Genomic DNA, 17,418 nt, shown 5'->3' with positions numbered 1-17,418 from the left:
CAGAGCAAGATAATAATATTATGCACTGGACTTGAAGGTAGATACAGTACCGTTAGGGGCCGTCCAAGGTTACTAATAATATTTTTAAAACGAAATGTTTTCGTTTGTGGGTGGGTGGGTTTGATGGAGTTTCGTTTTGAAAATAATCATCGAATGCTGATGGAGAATGCCCAGTATATTCTGGGTGTCGAAAATTGACATCAATATTTTATTGGAATTCGTTTTACCTGCAGAAAAGGTGGGTGGGTGGGTGGGGGCTGAAAAATACTAAAACTTTTCGTTTTGTAAAAACAATCGGTAACCCCGGACGGCCCCTTAGATGCCAACCACCAAACCAAATCATGAATCCAGCCTGGTCGGACACCTACACTTTCTCTCAAACCTACTTGCAAGTCACAGTTTTACACACTTGTACTCGTTGGTAGTCAGCTGGGTGCTAAGTTAGTTAGTTACTACTGGTAGGATGTACAGTAAGCGGTAACAACGAGACTAAACACAAAAAACGGAATACATGTCAAAAATGGCCACGTGGGGAAAAATGTCCGCGCCTTGAACACCATAATGCTGATATCTGACAAGAGAACCATTCCCTGGACCCGGGCGTTCCGCATGTTTAGGTACAACTAAACTTGAAAAAGCCGAGGAAAACTTTTCGCATGGGGATCATGGCAAGTAACAGTTATGTCGCGTTTCAGCTGTATGAACTGATGCCGTCTCAAAGTCCGGACCAATGCATGTCTCATATAATGCCGCCACATTTAAAGTACAAAAAGTACGAAAAAAATAAAATACGCATACATGTACATGTACAGTTTACCATAGGGTCATACAAGCACCATTTCTGGGGTCTACTTGTGCTACAGAACAATCTGGAGAAGAAAAATAAGTTTAAAAGGGAAGTTAAGGCAAAAATTAAAATTTCACCAGTTGTAGTCTTCGGGGTGCTGAGTCGAATGGTCTTAGTCCGAGAAAGCTGAGACGCTCCCTTCCTACTTGAATCCCAATTGAACTCGCGCACTTCCACCGAAACTGGGTGACTGCGCCCTACTAGATGGGGATTTGTATGCAAAATGTCACTAAAAGCGCCATTTCGTTCTCAGAAAAGCACGGATGACCGCAATTGGCCCATATGTTGTAGTCTTTTGGACGCTGAGTCGACTGGTTTTGGTCCGAAAAGGCTGCGATGCAGCGTTCCTCCTTTATGCCCAATCGAACATGGTTGAACAAGTGGTCGCGTGCTCCTGGGTGCCCAAATCACCTGGTCACCACGCCATGCGACAACTTTCACACCAAGGTTCAACTCGAGTTCAACTCGAGTGACAGGACTGCACCCAAAAAAGGTCAAACAGGCTAGTAAGTTGTACCCTGCAGGCACGGTGACCAGGTGACTGGTGTACGCAGGAGCACGTGACCGCTTGTTCAACCATGTTCGATTGGGAATAAAGGAGGGACGCTGCATCGCAGCCTTTTCGGACCAAAACCATTCGACTCAGCGTCCAAAAGACTACAACATATGGGCCAATCGCGGTCATGCGTGCTTTTATAAGAACGAAATGGCGCTTTTAGTGACATTTTGCATACAAATCCCCATCTTTTTTATAGTAGGGCGCAGTCACCCAGTTTCGGTGGAAGTGCGCGAGTTCGATTGGGATTCAAGTAGGAAGGGAGCGTCTCAGCTTTCTCGGACCAAGACCATTCGACTCAGCACCCCGAAGACTACAACTGGTGAAATTTTAATTTTTGCCTTAACTAACACATGTGTAAAGGCCGTTTCACCTCCAAAGTGGTAGAGCTACTGTAGTACTTTACACCATAACTGAGAGAAGAACAAATGCATTGCTTCATCACAGGCAAACACAAGCACATGGCCACACCCAGACATTGTGGTGAGACAGAAGAATGGCCCGAGCTGCACTGCAGCCAATATTCATCGCACTGTTAGTGGATCACATAATAATTGCTGTTCAAAACCAGACGCGTGCTATAAGTGATATGTGGGCAAAAGCAAAACACCGCCTATTGTTAAAAACCATTCACAGAAAGCTGCTCATCAAATCAATGCCACATTCCAATGGGAATACATACAAACACAAGGTGGGGAAAATCAACATTAATCTTAGACCCAGCAAAACACATTTTTGACCCAAGAGTTGCTGGCTGGGCAGTACAAATAAAGAAAGGCATAACGTACAAACTTTTACGCATGCCGCAAACAAGGCTATTCAAAATCCATGCTACAATTATAACGAAAATCAGAAGAAGTGCAAGGCCACTGTGCAGAGCAGAGGCTAATATGGACTATGCACTACTAAACGTGACTCAATTCGTAACTAACACTATGGTCAATAGAAGACAGGCCTCTTTGAGAGTAAATATGTTGATAGAGGAAGAGAGAGAAAGGAACACTGGTGTGCAAACGGTAAATACTACTTGCTTTGTGCTGACCATGCAGCGCCTATGCACAGCATGCATACTAGAGTGGGGCCGGGGAATATAGCGTGCTAGAGCAGGGACCCGTCTGGCATCACCTGTGCTGGTGGCATGTTGTGGTATTGCGCTGGTGGCGGCTGCTGTTGTTGCATGGCATGTTGTTGCTGCTGCTGTTGTGGCTGTTGACCAGGGTGTCCACCAGTAGGTACCTGAGTCAGTGGAAGAAGACACAAAACACATGTGTAACCATTACAGCATAGTGTGCCCAATTTTAAGACACGCAATCCATAGGCAAGGAGTACAGTGTAAAAAGTTGATCCGGGTCCATTGTGTATATCACGGAACTACAAGTAGCTTGACACAATCATCCTTTGCTTAGCAATGCATGCAATGCTGTCAGGTAGACTACAGTTCTGTATTGTGCTAAGTGCTGGATACGACTAATAGCAAGGGGTTCAGAAACAACATTGCCGGACATCGTACCTAGGTAAGTCAGGGATGAATTTATTGTCATATTTTTACATAGCAGTTTCTGCTACACAAATTCACAATTGTGTAGCAGTCTTTGGTTTTGATTAGCATTTTTCTCTGAAGGTTGGGTGTTTACCACATTGCCCTTCTTGAGAGTGATGCCTGAAAGCCCATTTGCACAAAAACGACTGAAGCATACATGTGCACGCAGACTGAGAGTACCTGCACCACATACACTGCACAGTATGCATGTTACTTGACAGCGCAGGCTAGGCATGGATAGTCTGTATGTATCGCAATTTTCTGCGAGTCATGGTGACTATTGAGTAGCAGTAGATCGATTTTGCATCGCAAACTGCGATGCGATACAGGATACATTCATCCCTGTAAGTACGCTACACGCGCTGGGAAGCACACACCACTCTACAGCACAAGACCACGTACGTACAAGATTTTAAATTCGTGATCATTGACATTCACATGCTCATGTTTAGCTGAGCCAGCAGGGTGTTGAGCCCATGCTAATTGAATAGGTGAGGACATTAGAGTACATGTACATACAAAGATCAGTATACTGTATCACCAGATTGGCAACGTGAGTAGTTGTCAACTTGTGGGTACAACACCAATTGCAATGTACAACACAGCAATCAACAGCGCGCTGAAAACTGCAAACGATTATAGTGTGCTTACCTGACCATGTGGATGTGCATATACTCCGGGATCTTGCGGGAAATGTTGCTGTTGCTGCTGTGGGTGCTGGGCTGGCATCTGTTGTGGTGGTGGCGGCTGTTGCTGCGGTGCTGCTTGTTGATATGCATACATCTGTGGCTGCTGGTATTGCGTTGACGCTGGCTGTGGCGCCTCCTGATACTTGGCCGGCGAGTTGGCATAGTAACCACCCGTAACTGGTGGCGATGCTTGATATGCCGGAGCAGCGGCTGGGTGTTGTTGCTGTGGTACTGGGATGGGCTGGCCATAGTCTTCTACAGAGGAACACGGAAAGCAGCGGCAGTCTGTAAGGCAGTGGCCATGCCATATTCACAGCATCGTGAGATACACAATGACGACGACTGCATGTTCACCCATGCATGAACATGACACAACTGCGTGTGTGTGGGGGGGGGGGGGGCATATGTAGGTACAGGCAGCTCTAGCGCATTAATTTCCGGGTACCGTCAGGGCATCCCAGCTAGATTAACAGCCCAGGAGAATGGAAACCATTTAACTTGGTTACCTACCTGAATAAGTAGGGGCTTGTGGTGCAGATTCTCCATGCGACTGTGGCTGGTTGTACGCTGATTCCTTCATCAACCTGATACGCAGCATGGCAGCACAGACAACAAACAAACTTGCTAGAAACAGAATTGTGCTGGATGCATGGTGAGAAACGACACAGATACTAGCACACTTGCACCACTACATGTAATATCCACACAGGTACTAGCACACTTGCACCACTACATGTAATATCCACACAGGTACTAGCACACTTGCACCACTACATGTAATATCCACACAGGTACTAGCACACTTGCACCACTACATGTAATATCCACACAGGTACTAGCACACTTGCACCACTACATGTAATATCCATTGGTGTTTCCAGCATGTTAGCAGCTGCCAGAGGCAGAGCAGATGAAGAAGGCTGTGGTTACAGCCATGGTCCAGGGAGCACAATGTACCTGTCAGTGCTTACAACAGCCACCAACATGCATTTCAGCGACAACGAAGCACCCAGCTTGCACGATTGTAATCTGCCATGGCTATCATTCTACTGCCTTCCACCACAGTGCATCACTATCACTATACATACATGTTGTGGTCAAACAGTCTATTTCCAAAATTCGGTTTACATGTATTCAAAATGTTTTTTTCCCAGGATGGACATTCAGTCTGTGTCTTCTGTTGTTGGACTATTTGAGTAAGTAAATTAGAACATTGGGGTAATTTGAGGTCTTGTTCTGGATTTCAGGGGTATAAAACGAGAGAGCTTGGAAGCTCAGGGCCCTACGCTATGCTTTTTTGCCTTGATGACCTAGACAAAAAAAAGCATAGGGATGTTATAAATTCTTTTAAAAATTCCTTTAAAAAAAAAACATAACCTGGGATTCGAACCCGCACTATCGCGCGCCCTGCATGCATCCCCCGATACACTTCGCATACATACTAATTCTTCCAAGTTGCTTCACATTATGATCTTGCATTTGAAAGCCCTATTTGAATATGCATTGTGGCCAGCCGTCTTTGATGGTACGGTACGGTAGGGGACAGGTACGGGACAGGTACGATCGAGGGTAATACGACACCGTCTCCCGTACCGTACCGTACCATCAAACACAGCTGGCCACATACAGCTGCCCGCAATATTCAAATAGGGCTTTCAAACGCAAGATCATAACGTGAAGCAACTTGGAAGAATGGGTATGAATGCGAAGTGTATGGGGGAATGCATGTAGGGCGATAGTGCGGGTTCGAATCCCAGGATATGCCTGAAAAAAATAGGAGAATTGAAAAATTTATAACATCCCTATGCTTTTTTTGCCGTCAGATACGGGATAGCGCCAGGCGTGACACAAACAAACAAACAAACAAACACACAAACAAACAAACACACAAATACCAAATTGAAGCTGTGTGGACCCTGGCTAGCGCCAGACGTTACTGAAGTAACGTCTTCTGCATAGCTACGGGAATAAAAGGGATTCATCATGATAACAACTGCTTACTGTTGGTAATAGGCCAGGGCATCTTGAAATTGTTGATTGAGATCCTGCAGTGCCTGGCGCTCCCTACATGTGTGAGAAAAGAACCACAGCAAGGCACAGAGTCCAACAGCAGTACAAGTACATCACGTACTGTTGCACATATACCGTAGTAGTGCATGTATGTGTAGTCGTGTACTGTAGTACTTCCAAGTACATAATATGTGTACAGTCCACTTTGCGTATAACGACAGTCGGCGGGGCATCAGAAAAGTGTCGTTATACCCGAAGTCTCATTATATGTATTCAGGTAGAATTGACTGTGCTCTGGGCATGGAAACTCTGTCGTTATTTGCGATTTGTCGTTATATCCGCAGTCGTTATAAGCGAAGTTGACTGTAGTCACATAATGGAACACACGGCTGATGCCTGAAGCCGAGAGTGAAGTTCCTGCTCATAATCAGAGTAACGAAATAGCCTCAATGGAGCTGGTAGAAACGAGCATTCATAGTGCTGTTAGGTCGGAACAAAAAATTCACCCATGATGACCATGTATTAAAGTCTCAGACAAACGGTTAGTAACTAAATAAATGGCCACACATGGAGATGCTGTGTCATGTGGAGAGTGTGCAGTGTGCACATGTCTGAATGACGATGTGGGAGTGGGAAACTGCTAACTGGCCAGCTGACCTGTCAATGACACTGATCTTCTCGGCTATGAGCGGCTTCATATCATTGCACTCATCTGCAATAGCAAGAGAGAGAGAGAAGCAGCAATCAATTCATACACTTCAGAAACATTGGAAAAGAGAAGCACATGACCATCTGGCCATCTAAAGACAACTTAGTATGCTTCTACCTAACAGGTACATGCATGCATTGTATTTTGAACCCACCAGGCTCAGCTAAGAAAGAAGATTACAGCTCGCCCAAAGCCACCATAGGATCACCACCACTACATCAACATAAATTCGCACATCCAGGCTTTCTTTTTCTTCTTTCATTGTATGGGCAGTTGAAACACAGGATATGCGAGGTCTGCTCCATGGCGTTGCTACATTTCCGTACACAGAGAAGCCATTCAAGCGATCGACTTACTTTCAAGCTCCTTCAGCGTGCGATCCTCTTCTTCATTGGCAACAGTGGCATCGGCATTGTGCAGCATATCCAACAACAACTCAATCTGAGCCTGCATAGTAGTGAACAGGGAGCAGTGAACCAGGTTAATACTAAGTCAACAATGTTGATCAACAAACACAAGGATTGGATATTCATTAGTTTGAGGGAATGAACATGGGAACGTCTGAAGAATCAAGGATCAGACATCGTAAATTCGGACAAGGTAGCAGCATCCACGACCCCTGAATGCTCGGAACAATAGTCAAAACCCGGTAGCCACACATCAGACCTCACATCTCACAGAATGATTTCCAAGAATATCATAATTATGATATCCTTGGAAATCAGTCTGTGAGATGTGAGTTTAGCTATCATCTGAGCATGGAGGAGTTGTGTGGTGGCACATGTATATCGTAACACGAAATAAAACGTCATATTTGAATAAGCTTTCCGGCTTCATTGTGCATTCACTGCGTTCAAAACCTTGCTATCATATCCATCATACGAATGCTTTGTGTTGTTACTACAGTGACGATTGAGCAGGGTTGTTGTTACGCACCTACTGGAACTACAAAGTGGGCGGACATCAACTTTACCTCTCTGATCTCGGGCTTAGGCTTTGCTGCCTGGGTGCTGGTTTTTGCGGTGGAAGACCCACTGCTGGTTTTCTGAGCAGGAATTTCTAGGCAAGCATCAAAGACAGGGTGAGATAACAGAAAGAAAAAGAGACAAAGTGCTCAATATTCTTTATCAAGAGGTCATACCCCGGCCTGGGTATGACTTTTTTCGCTTCCACTTACGAAGCAAGAGACCCCCAATAGTACTTGCCACTCTATTAATTTGTTAAAGTGGGCAGCGTGCCCACACTACATTTCCACGTTGCCCTGCTCGCATTCTTAGCCGACATCTCTCATGCTGGTGAAAGGGAGGCTCCTGTCAGGGACGAAGTCCCGTGATCGATAATTCTCATAATTCTCGAAAAGCTGAACTCTTTTCTGGATGCCACAGGACCACTCGTGAACATTCTGCAGAAAGCAATACAGGGTAATACAGTGTGCCCGGTACCCTGACGATGAAATCATCACCCGCTGCCTGCCCGCAAGCCTTGCGGTTTCGGGCTGCCCCACATGAATCGAGAGTGTCGGAGCAACACAATTCTCTCTATATGAACAACGTCCCGTCGACATGGCCGATGACGATGCCATTTTTCAATCGGCACCACCACAACTATTGATGGCGGCTTTTCAAAAAAAGAGTCAAGGATAGGTGTGAGGAGCTGAACTGTATCTCCCGCGCTTCGAGCTTGAAGATTGACCATACCCATAACTCATTTTTTTCAGCAGGGCCACCCCCCCCCCCCCCCCCAAAAAGCTTCTCAGGTGGGGGCCAATGCGGTGGCTTCAAGTCATGCAGCCTGCACAATGTCTTCAAGAAATCCAGCACCAACAGCAGCAGTAACGTAGAGTCGTACTTGCTCTAGCCAGCCCTGGACTCTCTGTTCAAGCCATGTGACCAGTATCGAGGGCAGGGTGTGCGCGTGGAAAGCTCAGGACTGACCCTACTCACATCATACATACTAACCTGGTTCGGGCGTGACAGTCAAGTCTCGAGTTACAAACGAAGCGGGAAACATGCCAGAACCAGCCAGTGTTGAGCCACTCCACCAGTTCTCGTCACTGCACAAAGCAAATGCACAAAGAACACACACATTAACACAAGCACAAATGCACACAAATATTCATAAAAATACGTGTTAACCTAGTAAACCAATCTCCCGGGTCAGCCAAGAGCGCATTGTGGAGTGGTGGAGTGACTGATATAACCAACAAAATAATGATATTAGTCGTACAGTGTAGTTTCTTGCAAATCCGAATAAATAATTCTCTTCCTTGTTTAAAGCAGGGTGAAAGCAAAACAGCATCCACTCAAAGTGAGCAACTGGAACAAAAGGAAAGGAAGAGGGAGAGAGAGAGAGAAAGAGAGACAGAGAGAGAGAGAGAGAGAGAGAGAGAGAGAGAGAGAGAGAGAGAGAGAGAGAGAGAGAGAGAGAGAGAGAGAGAGAGAGAGAGAGAGAGAGAGAGAGAGAGAAGAGAGAGACATCACACTGCTGGTTTAGCTCTAGAGCGTGCAGCTGACCTGCTATCCGTCACATTGACAAGCTCTCCAGCCTTGAAGGATATCTCATTGTCGTCCTCAGACTGAAAGTCATAAAGAGCTCGTGCTTGGAAGCCCTACAGCACAGTAATATAATCACAGCACCGCAGCAGAGCAACATTGCCTGACAGAAATGAGCATATAACAACTACTACTTCAGTATGATACCAAACAGTATGTCTGGGTTGCGAGTCTTGTGACAGTACCTACAGTGGCCTATCTGTCTTGTGACAAGTCATTATCATACTGCAACATTTCTACTACAGTAGCAGGTTATGATGATGTAATGATGTCACAGCAGACGTATACAATGCATAGCCACCCACACAATATTCATGCACTTCAGCTAGCCACACTAAGACTTTCCCCGACCATCGTCGATCAAACATTCTGCCAGCGCTACGTACCAACTGCTGCGGCGCTGACTGGACTGGTGCTGGTGCTGATGCTGGTGCTGAGCCAAGAGTGGGGTACAGTGAGCTGGACGTTGCCTGCTGTGCAAGTACAACAGTTAGCAAGGCATTAGGCAACAGAATGTAGTATATGAATATGAATATGGATACTTGAAGTAGATGTGAATAGGGAAGGACAGTTCGGGTGCATTCATTCATTCATTCATTCACAATACATTAAAATTCACTGCAAATGGCGAAAGAGTAGCATTGTACATTTATGATTGTGTACAACTGTCAGCACACAATGGAGTACAATCAAACCTGGGTTATCCGGACCCCGAGATTACAGACACTTCGGTCTACCGGGCACCCTTTGGGCGAGTTTTAGTGGAAACATTACACAGAACAAGGGCAATCAAGGCTTGTTAGTCGCTACTCAAAGTTGCATGCTTTCGCAATCATCAGGCAACAGTGGAACAGTTTCTAGTGGAAATATTACTACTCTTTTGTCACTTTTCGTGGAAATAGTGACGTCATATGCCATAGTTATGGCCTTCCCCATACCATCAACATGTACGTGTTTCGGAGTTACGGACATTTCAAAGTTGCGGGCAGTGCCCGGTCGCGGACGGCCCGGATAAGCAAGGTATAAGTGCACATGGAACGAGCAGTAGAACACGACAGTAGTCAGTACACTAAACTAGAGCGTAAGTTTCAGTCTCTGTCCACTTACTGCCGGGAACTGAGATGAAGATGCAGTGCCACTAGACGTGGACGCGTCCTGTAGAGACAGGGCAATTGCTCGTGACAGGTCCTCATCCTCTTTCCTGGCACTAGCAGATGAGGTTACGGGAGGAGTACTGGTACTACGAGTGCTAGTGTTTGTTGACGATGTCAACTGACCAAGCAAAGAGAACAAAGATCAACACTTTAAACCACAAACATAGCTACAAAAGGCAAGTAGTGTAGACGATAACAAAAGACGTCACAGATGAGTGCTCGAATCCACTGCATACGGGTGGCTGTTCCGAAGAGTGCAAGATGTTCTGTAGCTGATTTTGTTTTCCAAGTTTTGATTGGAATCTCTCTTTGCACGAGGGAAGAGTCAAGAAATCCAGACCAGCTCAGGCCGGACACATGCATAACATGCACCAGGGAATACCAGCCTGAACGGCATTGTTTGTGCTCCAAAGATAGCTTGCGGAATTTCGTCAAACTCCATTCCCCAACCTCAAATCGCCTTCAGTTTTTTTTGAGCTAACAGCTGAAAATGTCCTGATATGATGCCAACCTTTCGATGAGGCATTTCAGTCAAGAATCTGCACAGTTTGGAAAATTAGATGTCGCCCGAGTGCTATGCACACAGCGTACGGATGTATCCTGCATGTTGTTGGTCGCTACAAAGAATAGACATCTAGCGACAATCAACCTCTCTAGCTATACTTTCATCACCACAGCACATGGTTGAAAACCACTGCTGTCCTGCTATGGAGACTACAAGTAGCATATGACTGCACATGATGACTGCACATGACGACTGCACATGGGCCAAAGAGTTGTATTCATCAATGTTCCCTCACTACAGACGCTATAGAAACCCACCATCACATTCAGTCTAGCTAAGGCAACTTACACTAGGTGAGCTGGGGAAAGGAAAACCTTCTGTTTTCAGATCTTGATAAAGCTTCTGTATCATGCTATAGCCAGAAACACACACACACACACACACACACATCGGAGTGTTGCCAGAGGGAGCAGAATGACGACAAGTGAACCAGTGCCCTCGGACAAAACACACACACACACACACACACACACACACACACACACACACACACAAATACACACAAATACACACACACACGCACGCACACACAGATATTATACACACATACTCACACACACAAATACACACATGCACACACACACACAAATATTATACACACACACACACACACACTCACACACACGCACACACAAATATACACACAAATACACACACAAACACACAAATACACACACGCACACAAATACACACGCACACAAATACACGCACACGCACACACACACACACATACACACACACACACACACACACACACACACACACTACTACTACTACTACTATAGCATGACTGCCCATTGGGCAATGTCACCCCCGGAGGGGGCCAGAGTTTGGAGTGCACCGTCATTGGCAGGACTTCTGGTGCCTCGTCAAATCTTGCTGTCGTCGGAAACGTTTCGGGCAATGCATGCAGATCAGCGGCAGTGATTCCCTATCGGCTGCAGCAAGACGTTTTCCACGGTTGCAGTTATGGCGGTTAAAACCAGCCCGGGACTTGAAGCAGCGATTGCAGCGTTGACAATGCTGGAAGCAGCAACTAGCGAGAGACGCCGTCAATGCCGTATCTGCATGTTCAGGGAGTGCAGGCTGGCAGCGATGAACTGCAAGCCCACCCTTACTACGGAACCATCGGCAGCAACTGACGCACTGTGCTGAACCACGCTGTTGGTGGACGGGAAGTTGGCGCTCAGCCAAACACTTGTGCCGTGCCTTGTCTTGAGGACGAGAGAAAGCCCGGTTGCAAGATGAGCAGAGTACGGATTTCTCTACTGCCCGAGGAGGCTGAAAAACCAGAACCTGCTCTCGCCAAGCTGACCGGTCTTGTGCGCAATCAAACCAGTTTGGAATGGACTTCGTGTCAGTAGCCACAACGTCTCTCCACCTACGCCTGGGACCGCAGAAGGGGCGCGCAGCCAACAAACGACCAAACAACAGCTGCAATGGGACACGGTCCTCCGACATCCGAGCCACATGACCAAGCCACTCTAAACGACGATGGCGCATCTTAACAGAGAGTGGCACTGGGTCACCCCAGTGACGACGTAACTGCGCAGACGTGATGCGATCGGATTGCTGCTGACTGCGAGGGATGGCTAATATTGTGCGGATGCAGCGATGATGAAAGGCATCCAAACGTCTACTATCAGCTTTCAAGGGCGTCCAGCACTCACTGCCGTACAGCAAAATGGACAAGACACAGGCCACGTATAGCTTTCGCTTACTGACTAATGACAGCGAGCGATCCGACAAGACTGGAAGAAGAGCTCCAAAGGCTTTGGAAGCCTCAGCTATGCGGCGACTGACGTCAGTAGAGGAGCGGGCATCCGGTGTCACGACGGACCCCAGATAAATGAAGGATGGAACGTGCTCCACAGTATCACCGTTGACGTTCATATCGGCTCTATCAGGCATGTTGACTTGGCTACCTGCCACGAGAAATTTCGTTTTAGCAGCGTTGACGCAGAGGCCAAACACACACACACACACACACACAACATTATTGAGGCAGGTGATACATGAAACAGGTCTGACATTTCGGCCATAGGTTTCGCTAAACCTCAAATACCTGGAGTTTCACAAGCTGAGTGTCCAGTAACAATGTGGACAAGCAAACTACAAAACTGAGCACACTCACAGCCACCGCACTTACCCCATGCCACTGTCACTGGCAAATACCGTGACCCATTCCATGATCAACATACCAAGACGCTCTACAACATTCTGATGTGGACGCTACAGCAGCAACGGAAATCAGGCCGGAAACACAAACAGTTACACACAAATGTTTAAGCAGCATACCATAGACACAGTGCTGGAGGTGATTCTGACAAAGGGCCAGAGCAATGGCAGTAGCAGCAGGAGGTATACGTGTGAGCACATGGAATTTTCGGTGGCACTTTAATTTTGGTGATTTTGGTAGAGAAACCAGGCATCTAAATTTAAATTACACCTAAAAGCCTCGAGAGTATGCAATCTATGTGAAGGGAACGCTGGTCACCTAATTCTACATTACACCTGAAACCTGGCAGGTAAATTTTAATGCACCTAAAATTACATGTTTTACAGTATACGTGTGAGCACATGGAATCTCCTCAAACCAAACACAATTTCCACGAACTTCTCAACTCGACACAGCGATGTACAGAGAAGTGGTCAGCACCGAACCAAACGGTAAAAATGCCATTAGTCAGTTGGGCTAGACTGCCATACGCTGGACTGGACCGTCATTGGTTGGGTGGGACTGCCCCCGGTTGGTTAAAAAAATAGTTCTAACAGAGGAGATAATGCAAGCACACATTGCTGGAACATGGCATGCAGAGCTAGACATGCGGCAACAAGCTATCAACAAGCAGTGAGAAGTACTACTACCGTACTGGCAATATATGTTGCCGCGTAACGCGTAACGCAGGGGGGTGCGGCGTAACGCGCGACCAGGCTAGTGCGACAAATTTTCGTTGAGTTCGTAACGCGCGTCCGGCGGGGTGCGGCGATCTTTTCATTGCAGTTTGCACTGCAAAAAATGGCTGAAAACTGTGAAAGCACGTGTACTGCGTGGTGAAAAGTTCAAAACTGGACGCAGCAGGAAGTCCTGACACTCGAAGGCGCATCATTCAGTGGTTGGCGATCTCAATGGTTTCTTCTTTCCTGAGGTTGTTTTGCACTCTGATAGTTTTTAAAAATATACAGTCTTCTATTGATATCGTTGTCGCCCTTTGCCGTCGGGTTTGTAACAGTTGGATAGCAACTGAATTTCTGTGCCTTCAATGTGGATGAAAAGAAAAAATGATGCGGCAAAAGCAAAAATATGATGCGGCAATAGCAAAAAAAGTGATGCGGCAATAGCAAAAAAAGGACTGCGGCAATATAGAAACCTGTGTAACGGCTCCTGTGCGACTTTGCATGTAACGCCCTGCGTGCGGCAAACATGTGCCAATGTAACGCTTCATGGCCTCACTGCGGCAACATATATTGCCAGTACGGTAGTAACTTACTTTGACACATGTACATATAGTGCTGCTCAATGAATTACTCAAAACTGTTAGTCGAAAGTGCTTACCTTCCGATACAAGCTGACACATAAATCATAAAAGGGGCGTGAGGAGATTTCAAGTTGGAATTGTCGTCCACCGCTCGCTACCAAGGCTTCCAGCACCTGCATGAATACAAGCAGGGCAGCAAAAACGGAATAACTGATCGGTGAGATGGCATCACAAGCACACGCGCACGCACACGCACACATACACGCGAGGACACACACACACAGTTGCACCCTCACAACTTACCACTAATGAGGAGAATTGAACAATAGCGGCCGATGATCGCATCCTCTTCTGAATGGCTTGATATGCTGGCTTTGCCCTGTACACACCAAAACGTAAACAAGCATATCATCAAGAAAGTCTGTGGATCTGAACTGCCTAGGTCACCGAGACTCAGAGAGAAGGCCGGGGTATGCTCCTGACTATAAAGCGTGTGTTTATTCAACTGTGTTGTACAGTAAACAGATAGACGGACGATACAGGCGGGCAACTAGTCCGCAATGCTGGGGCAATGTTTCGGATGAGACTGCCCTAGGTATACTGCGACACAAAGTTCAGAAGTGTGATCAACAGGAAGCACACACGAATAAATCCAGGCTATGGACCACGGCAAGCAGCACGTACAGTGAAGGAGTGTTGGTTACGCGTGAGCAGATGTCAAAGATGAGATCCCAGTCATGCTGCTCGGGCGTCCAGCAGCCACCCGTGGCTGTCTCTGTCATGCAGCACACAGGCATGTGGCAACGAGAAACAAAACACGCACGTGCATGCACACGCACACACAAACACATGCGCGAGCACACACACACACACAGAATAAGCACAGTTGTGAACGGGCACATGTACACAGGTCTTACAGCGGCGAAATCAGCAGACATCACATTCATGGAGGAGCTGGAAATGACTGAAGCCGTAAGCCAGTAAAGGAGTACGCAAACAAAACAGGTTTTGGTTGTACGTGTAATAGCAGGAATGGATACTATCTAAGAATTGGCAGCGAGATGACAATACATGGAAATGGAGGAAAGCAATCAATAGTACTACGAGCCAAATGCTCCTCCCCCTTCAACACCCAACCAGGTCTACGGGATTCTAGGGGATTTCATGCATCTGTATGTACAACGTTACGTGCATAAGGCTTATTCAGTAGAGCAGACCAGTGTTAGTAGTAGTATGACAGCAGAACATAACCTGCACAACGTGATTCCGCGAACGAACAATTTTCCGCGTTCTTGGCTTTCATCAGGATTTTTACATTGTTGGCATAAAGCCCAAGTAATCCATGGGAATGTCCAAGAAGATAGCACAGGGCTATGGAACTGTACTACAAAGTTGTACATATCCCCAAAATTTGTGCCTCGTACTAGCTCATGGCGATATAATTATGGATCATAAAAAAAAACCAGAAAAGTGGTAGATTTCCACGAGAATGTACAACAAAGTTGTACACATAATTATATATGTGCAGGAAGAATGTACACACAAGTTGTACCAATGGCAGATACCATTCGCATAATTGCCGCATAATAGTGATGTTCTGTTCTACGTTACGGTAATGCAACGCGAAGAATCCCACGGTCATTCTTTGTGTTCCAGCAACATATAAGAAACCTATTCTGCTCTACGCTCACGCAAAGAAATCACGTGGAATGTGTACTAGGAATTTCCCATACCAAATTTGGCAGTTTTCTCCCAAATTTGAATGGAATGTAGCAGATTTGTACGCATTTTCTTTGCGTGTGCCACAACGTAGAGACTCTCATCTCCTCGTAGAAATCTGGACTCAACACACACGAAGCTGTAGACTCTAATGCAGACGCCTGTTCTCTACGTGATTTCTCAATGTTTCACGCAGGCCAGAGCCTCACTAATGACCTGCTTTCACCCGAATAATTACGCACATCACTCAAGGAAATTGTCCGCGTTATTCTGTGGGGACAGTATAATACAGTTGAATCTGTCTAAACCGTTTCTTCAGAATTCCCAAACTCCATTGCAGCGTATTCCTTGCACTCGAAAACACCGCCATTCCGGCAACAGGCTCTCAGCTGCACCAAATAAATAACTTTGCCAATATTTCGCCCATTGGGCATCATCAGCGCTGATGATGCCCAATGGGCGAAATATTGGCAAAGTTATTTATTTGGTGCAGCTGAGAGCCTGTTGCCGGAATGGCGGTGTTTTCTGTCTAAACCGACCTACAAATGTGGTCCCCTTGTACAGGTCGCCGTTTTTATCCAACGCCATTTGACTGGAAGCAACATCCCTTAGGTTGTAGTGTTGTGTCTACTTGTGGTCCACTGGTACAGATGGTGGCCCTATCAGGGTAGTGGTGGTGGCGTGTGTGTGTGCGTGGGGGGGGGGGGGGTACTCAGTCGTCGGCAATGGAATACGGAATCATGCTCAGGTACGGTGGCGACACCTGGCGCACTGCAGTCTCAGGACACCGTACTCAAGAACGATTCCATAGGGCCATCGGCCTTTGATACTGTATGCATGTAGTGTACCCATTGTCGGCTATTAGTTAATAACGTGCTTCATGATGGGCCTCATTCCCACTCATTGGTCTTTTGTCTCCAGTATCTGGACAAAGCGGGGCACCCATCTAAGCACATACGAAATTAATGTTCTTTCAGGGTACACAGAGGGCTGCATTCGAGAAAAACCCCTGTGCATACGTCCATGTAAAAATGATAAAAGACATTTTTAGGGACTGTGCATGTGACGATATTCTGTTCCTTAGTTTTAAAACTTCACACACGCACACATAAACAGTGTAACGTCGCGTTCGAATAACTAAAGATGCACAACTGCACAACTAAAATAAAAGCTTACGAATATCATCTTCCAATTCTCTACTGCCGCTTGGCATCCTGGCAAGAGAACAGCTACCGATTCAACAAACAAGTTGACAACTGCTTCTTGAGCTCGGGTTCCAGGTGCAGTTTGAATTCGGAAATGTCTAAACAAAGGATTACTTTGCACAAGTTTGCAGGTAACTTTGCAAGAGCTTCAACGAGGATCAATAGACTACTAAATGCTCGAGGAGGATCTAGGATCTGATCTTCTTAGCTTTCTTCCTCCTCTTCTTCTTTCTCGCTCAAGAATATTTTTTGGTGTGAGTTCAAACTCCCAGTGCTAGTGCCAGTCCAAAATGGCAAAAGCAAAAAACTGACACAGAAGTCATGAGTCATACAATGCAGTCCTTACGTCAGCCAAGTTAGTTTGAAATGAAAGAGCGATTTTGTTTTTGTTGG

General features: G+C 46.3%; 1 protein-coding gene across 2 annotated transcripts; it reads right to left on the bottom strand.

The window, feature by feature from the left end:
- Nucleotides 1–1,900: 1,900 nt before the first annotated feature.
- Nucleotides 1,901–17,256, bottom strand: LOC135814075 (signal transducing adapter molecule 2-like). Of its 2 annotated transcripts, none has more exons than XM_065327135.1 (17): nucleotides 16,997–17,256; nucleotides 14,786–14,876; nucleotides 14,405–14,480; nucleotides 14,179–14,274; nucleotides 12,772–12,854; nucleotides 10,911–10,974; nucleotides 10,011–10,175; nucleotides 9,290–9,376; nucleotides 8,865–8,959; nucleotides 8,310–8,404; nucleotides 7,325–7,410; nucleotides 6,708–6,798; nucleotides 6,300–6,354; nucleotides 5,634–5,696; nucleotides 4,143–4,216; nucleotides 3,595–3,887; nucleotides 1,901–2,639 (listed from the first exon to the last, which is right to left on the bottom strand). In XM_065327135.1, the coding sequence occupies exons 1-17, from the start codon at nucleotides 17,031–17,033 to the stop codon at nucleotides 2,502–2,504; spliced, it is 1,689 nt and encodes a 562-aa protein (XP_065183207.1). In that variant the 5' UTR covers nucleotides 17,034–17,256; the 3' UTR covers nucleotides 1,901–2,501. The 2 variants fall into 2 exon arrangements, with proteins under 2 accessions (XP_065183207.1, XP_065183208.1); XM_065327136.1 differs by having other exon boundaries at nucleotides 9,290–9,373.
- Between the last annotated feature and the right edge of the window lie 162 nt (nucleotides 17,257–17,418).

The sequence above is a fragment of the Sycon ciliatum genome, chromosome 4 (genome assembly GCF_964019385.1).
Source record: "Sycon ciliatum chromosome 4, ocSycCili1.1, whole genome shotgun sequence".
Taxonomy (NCBI): Eukaryota; Metazoa; Porifera; class Calcarea; order Leucosolenida; family Sycettidae; genus Sycon; species Sycon ciliatum.
Note: the sequence above shows the minus strand (reverse complement) of the source record. Positions and strands in the feature narration are given on the sequence as shown.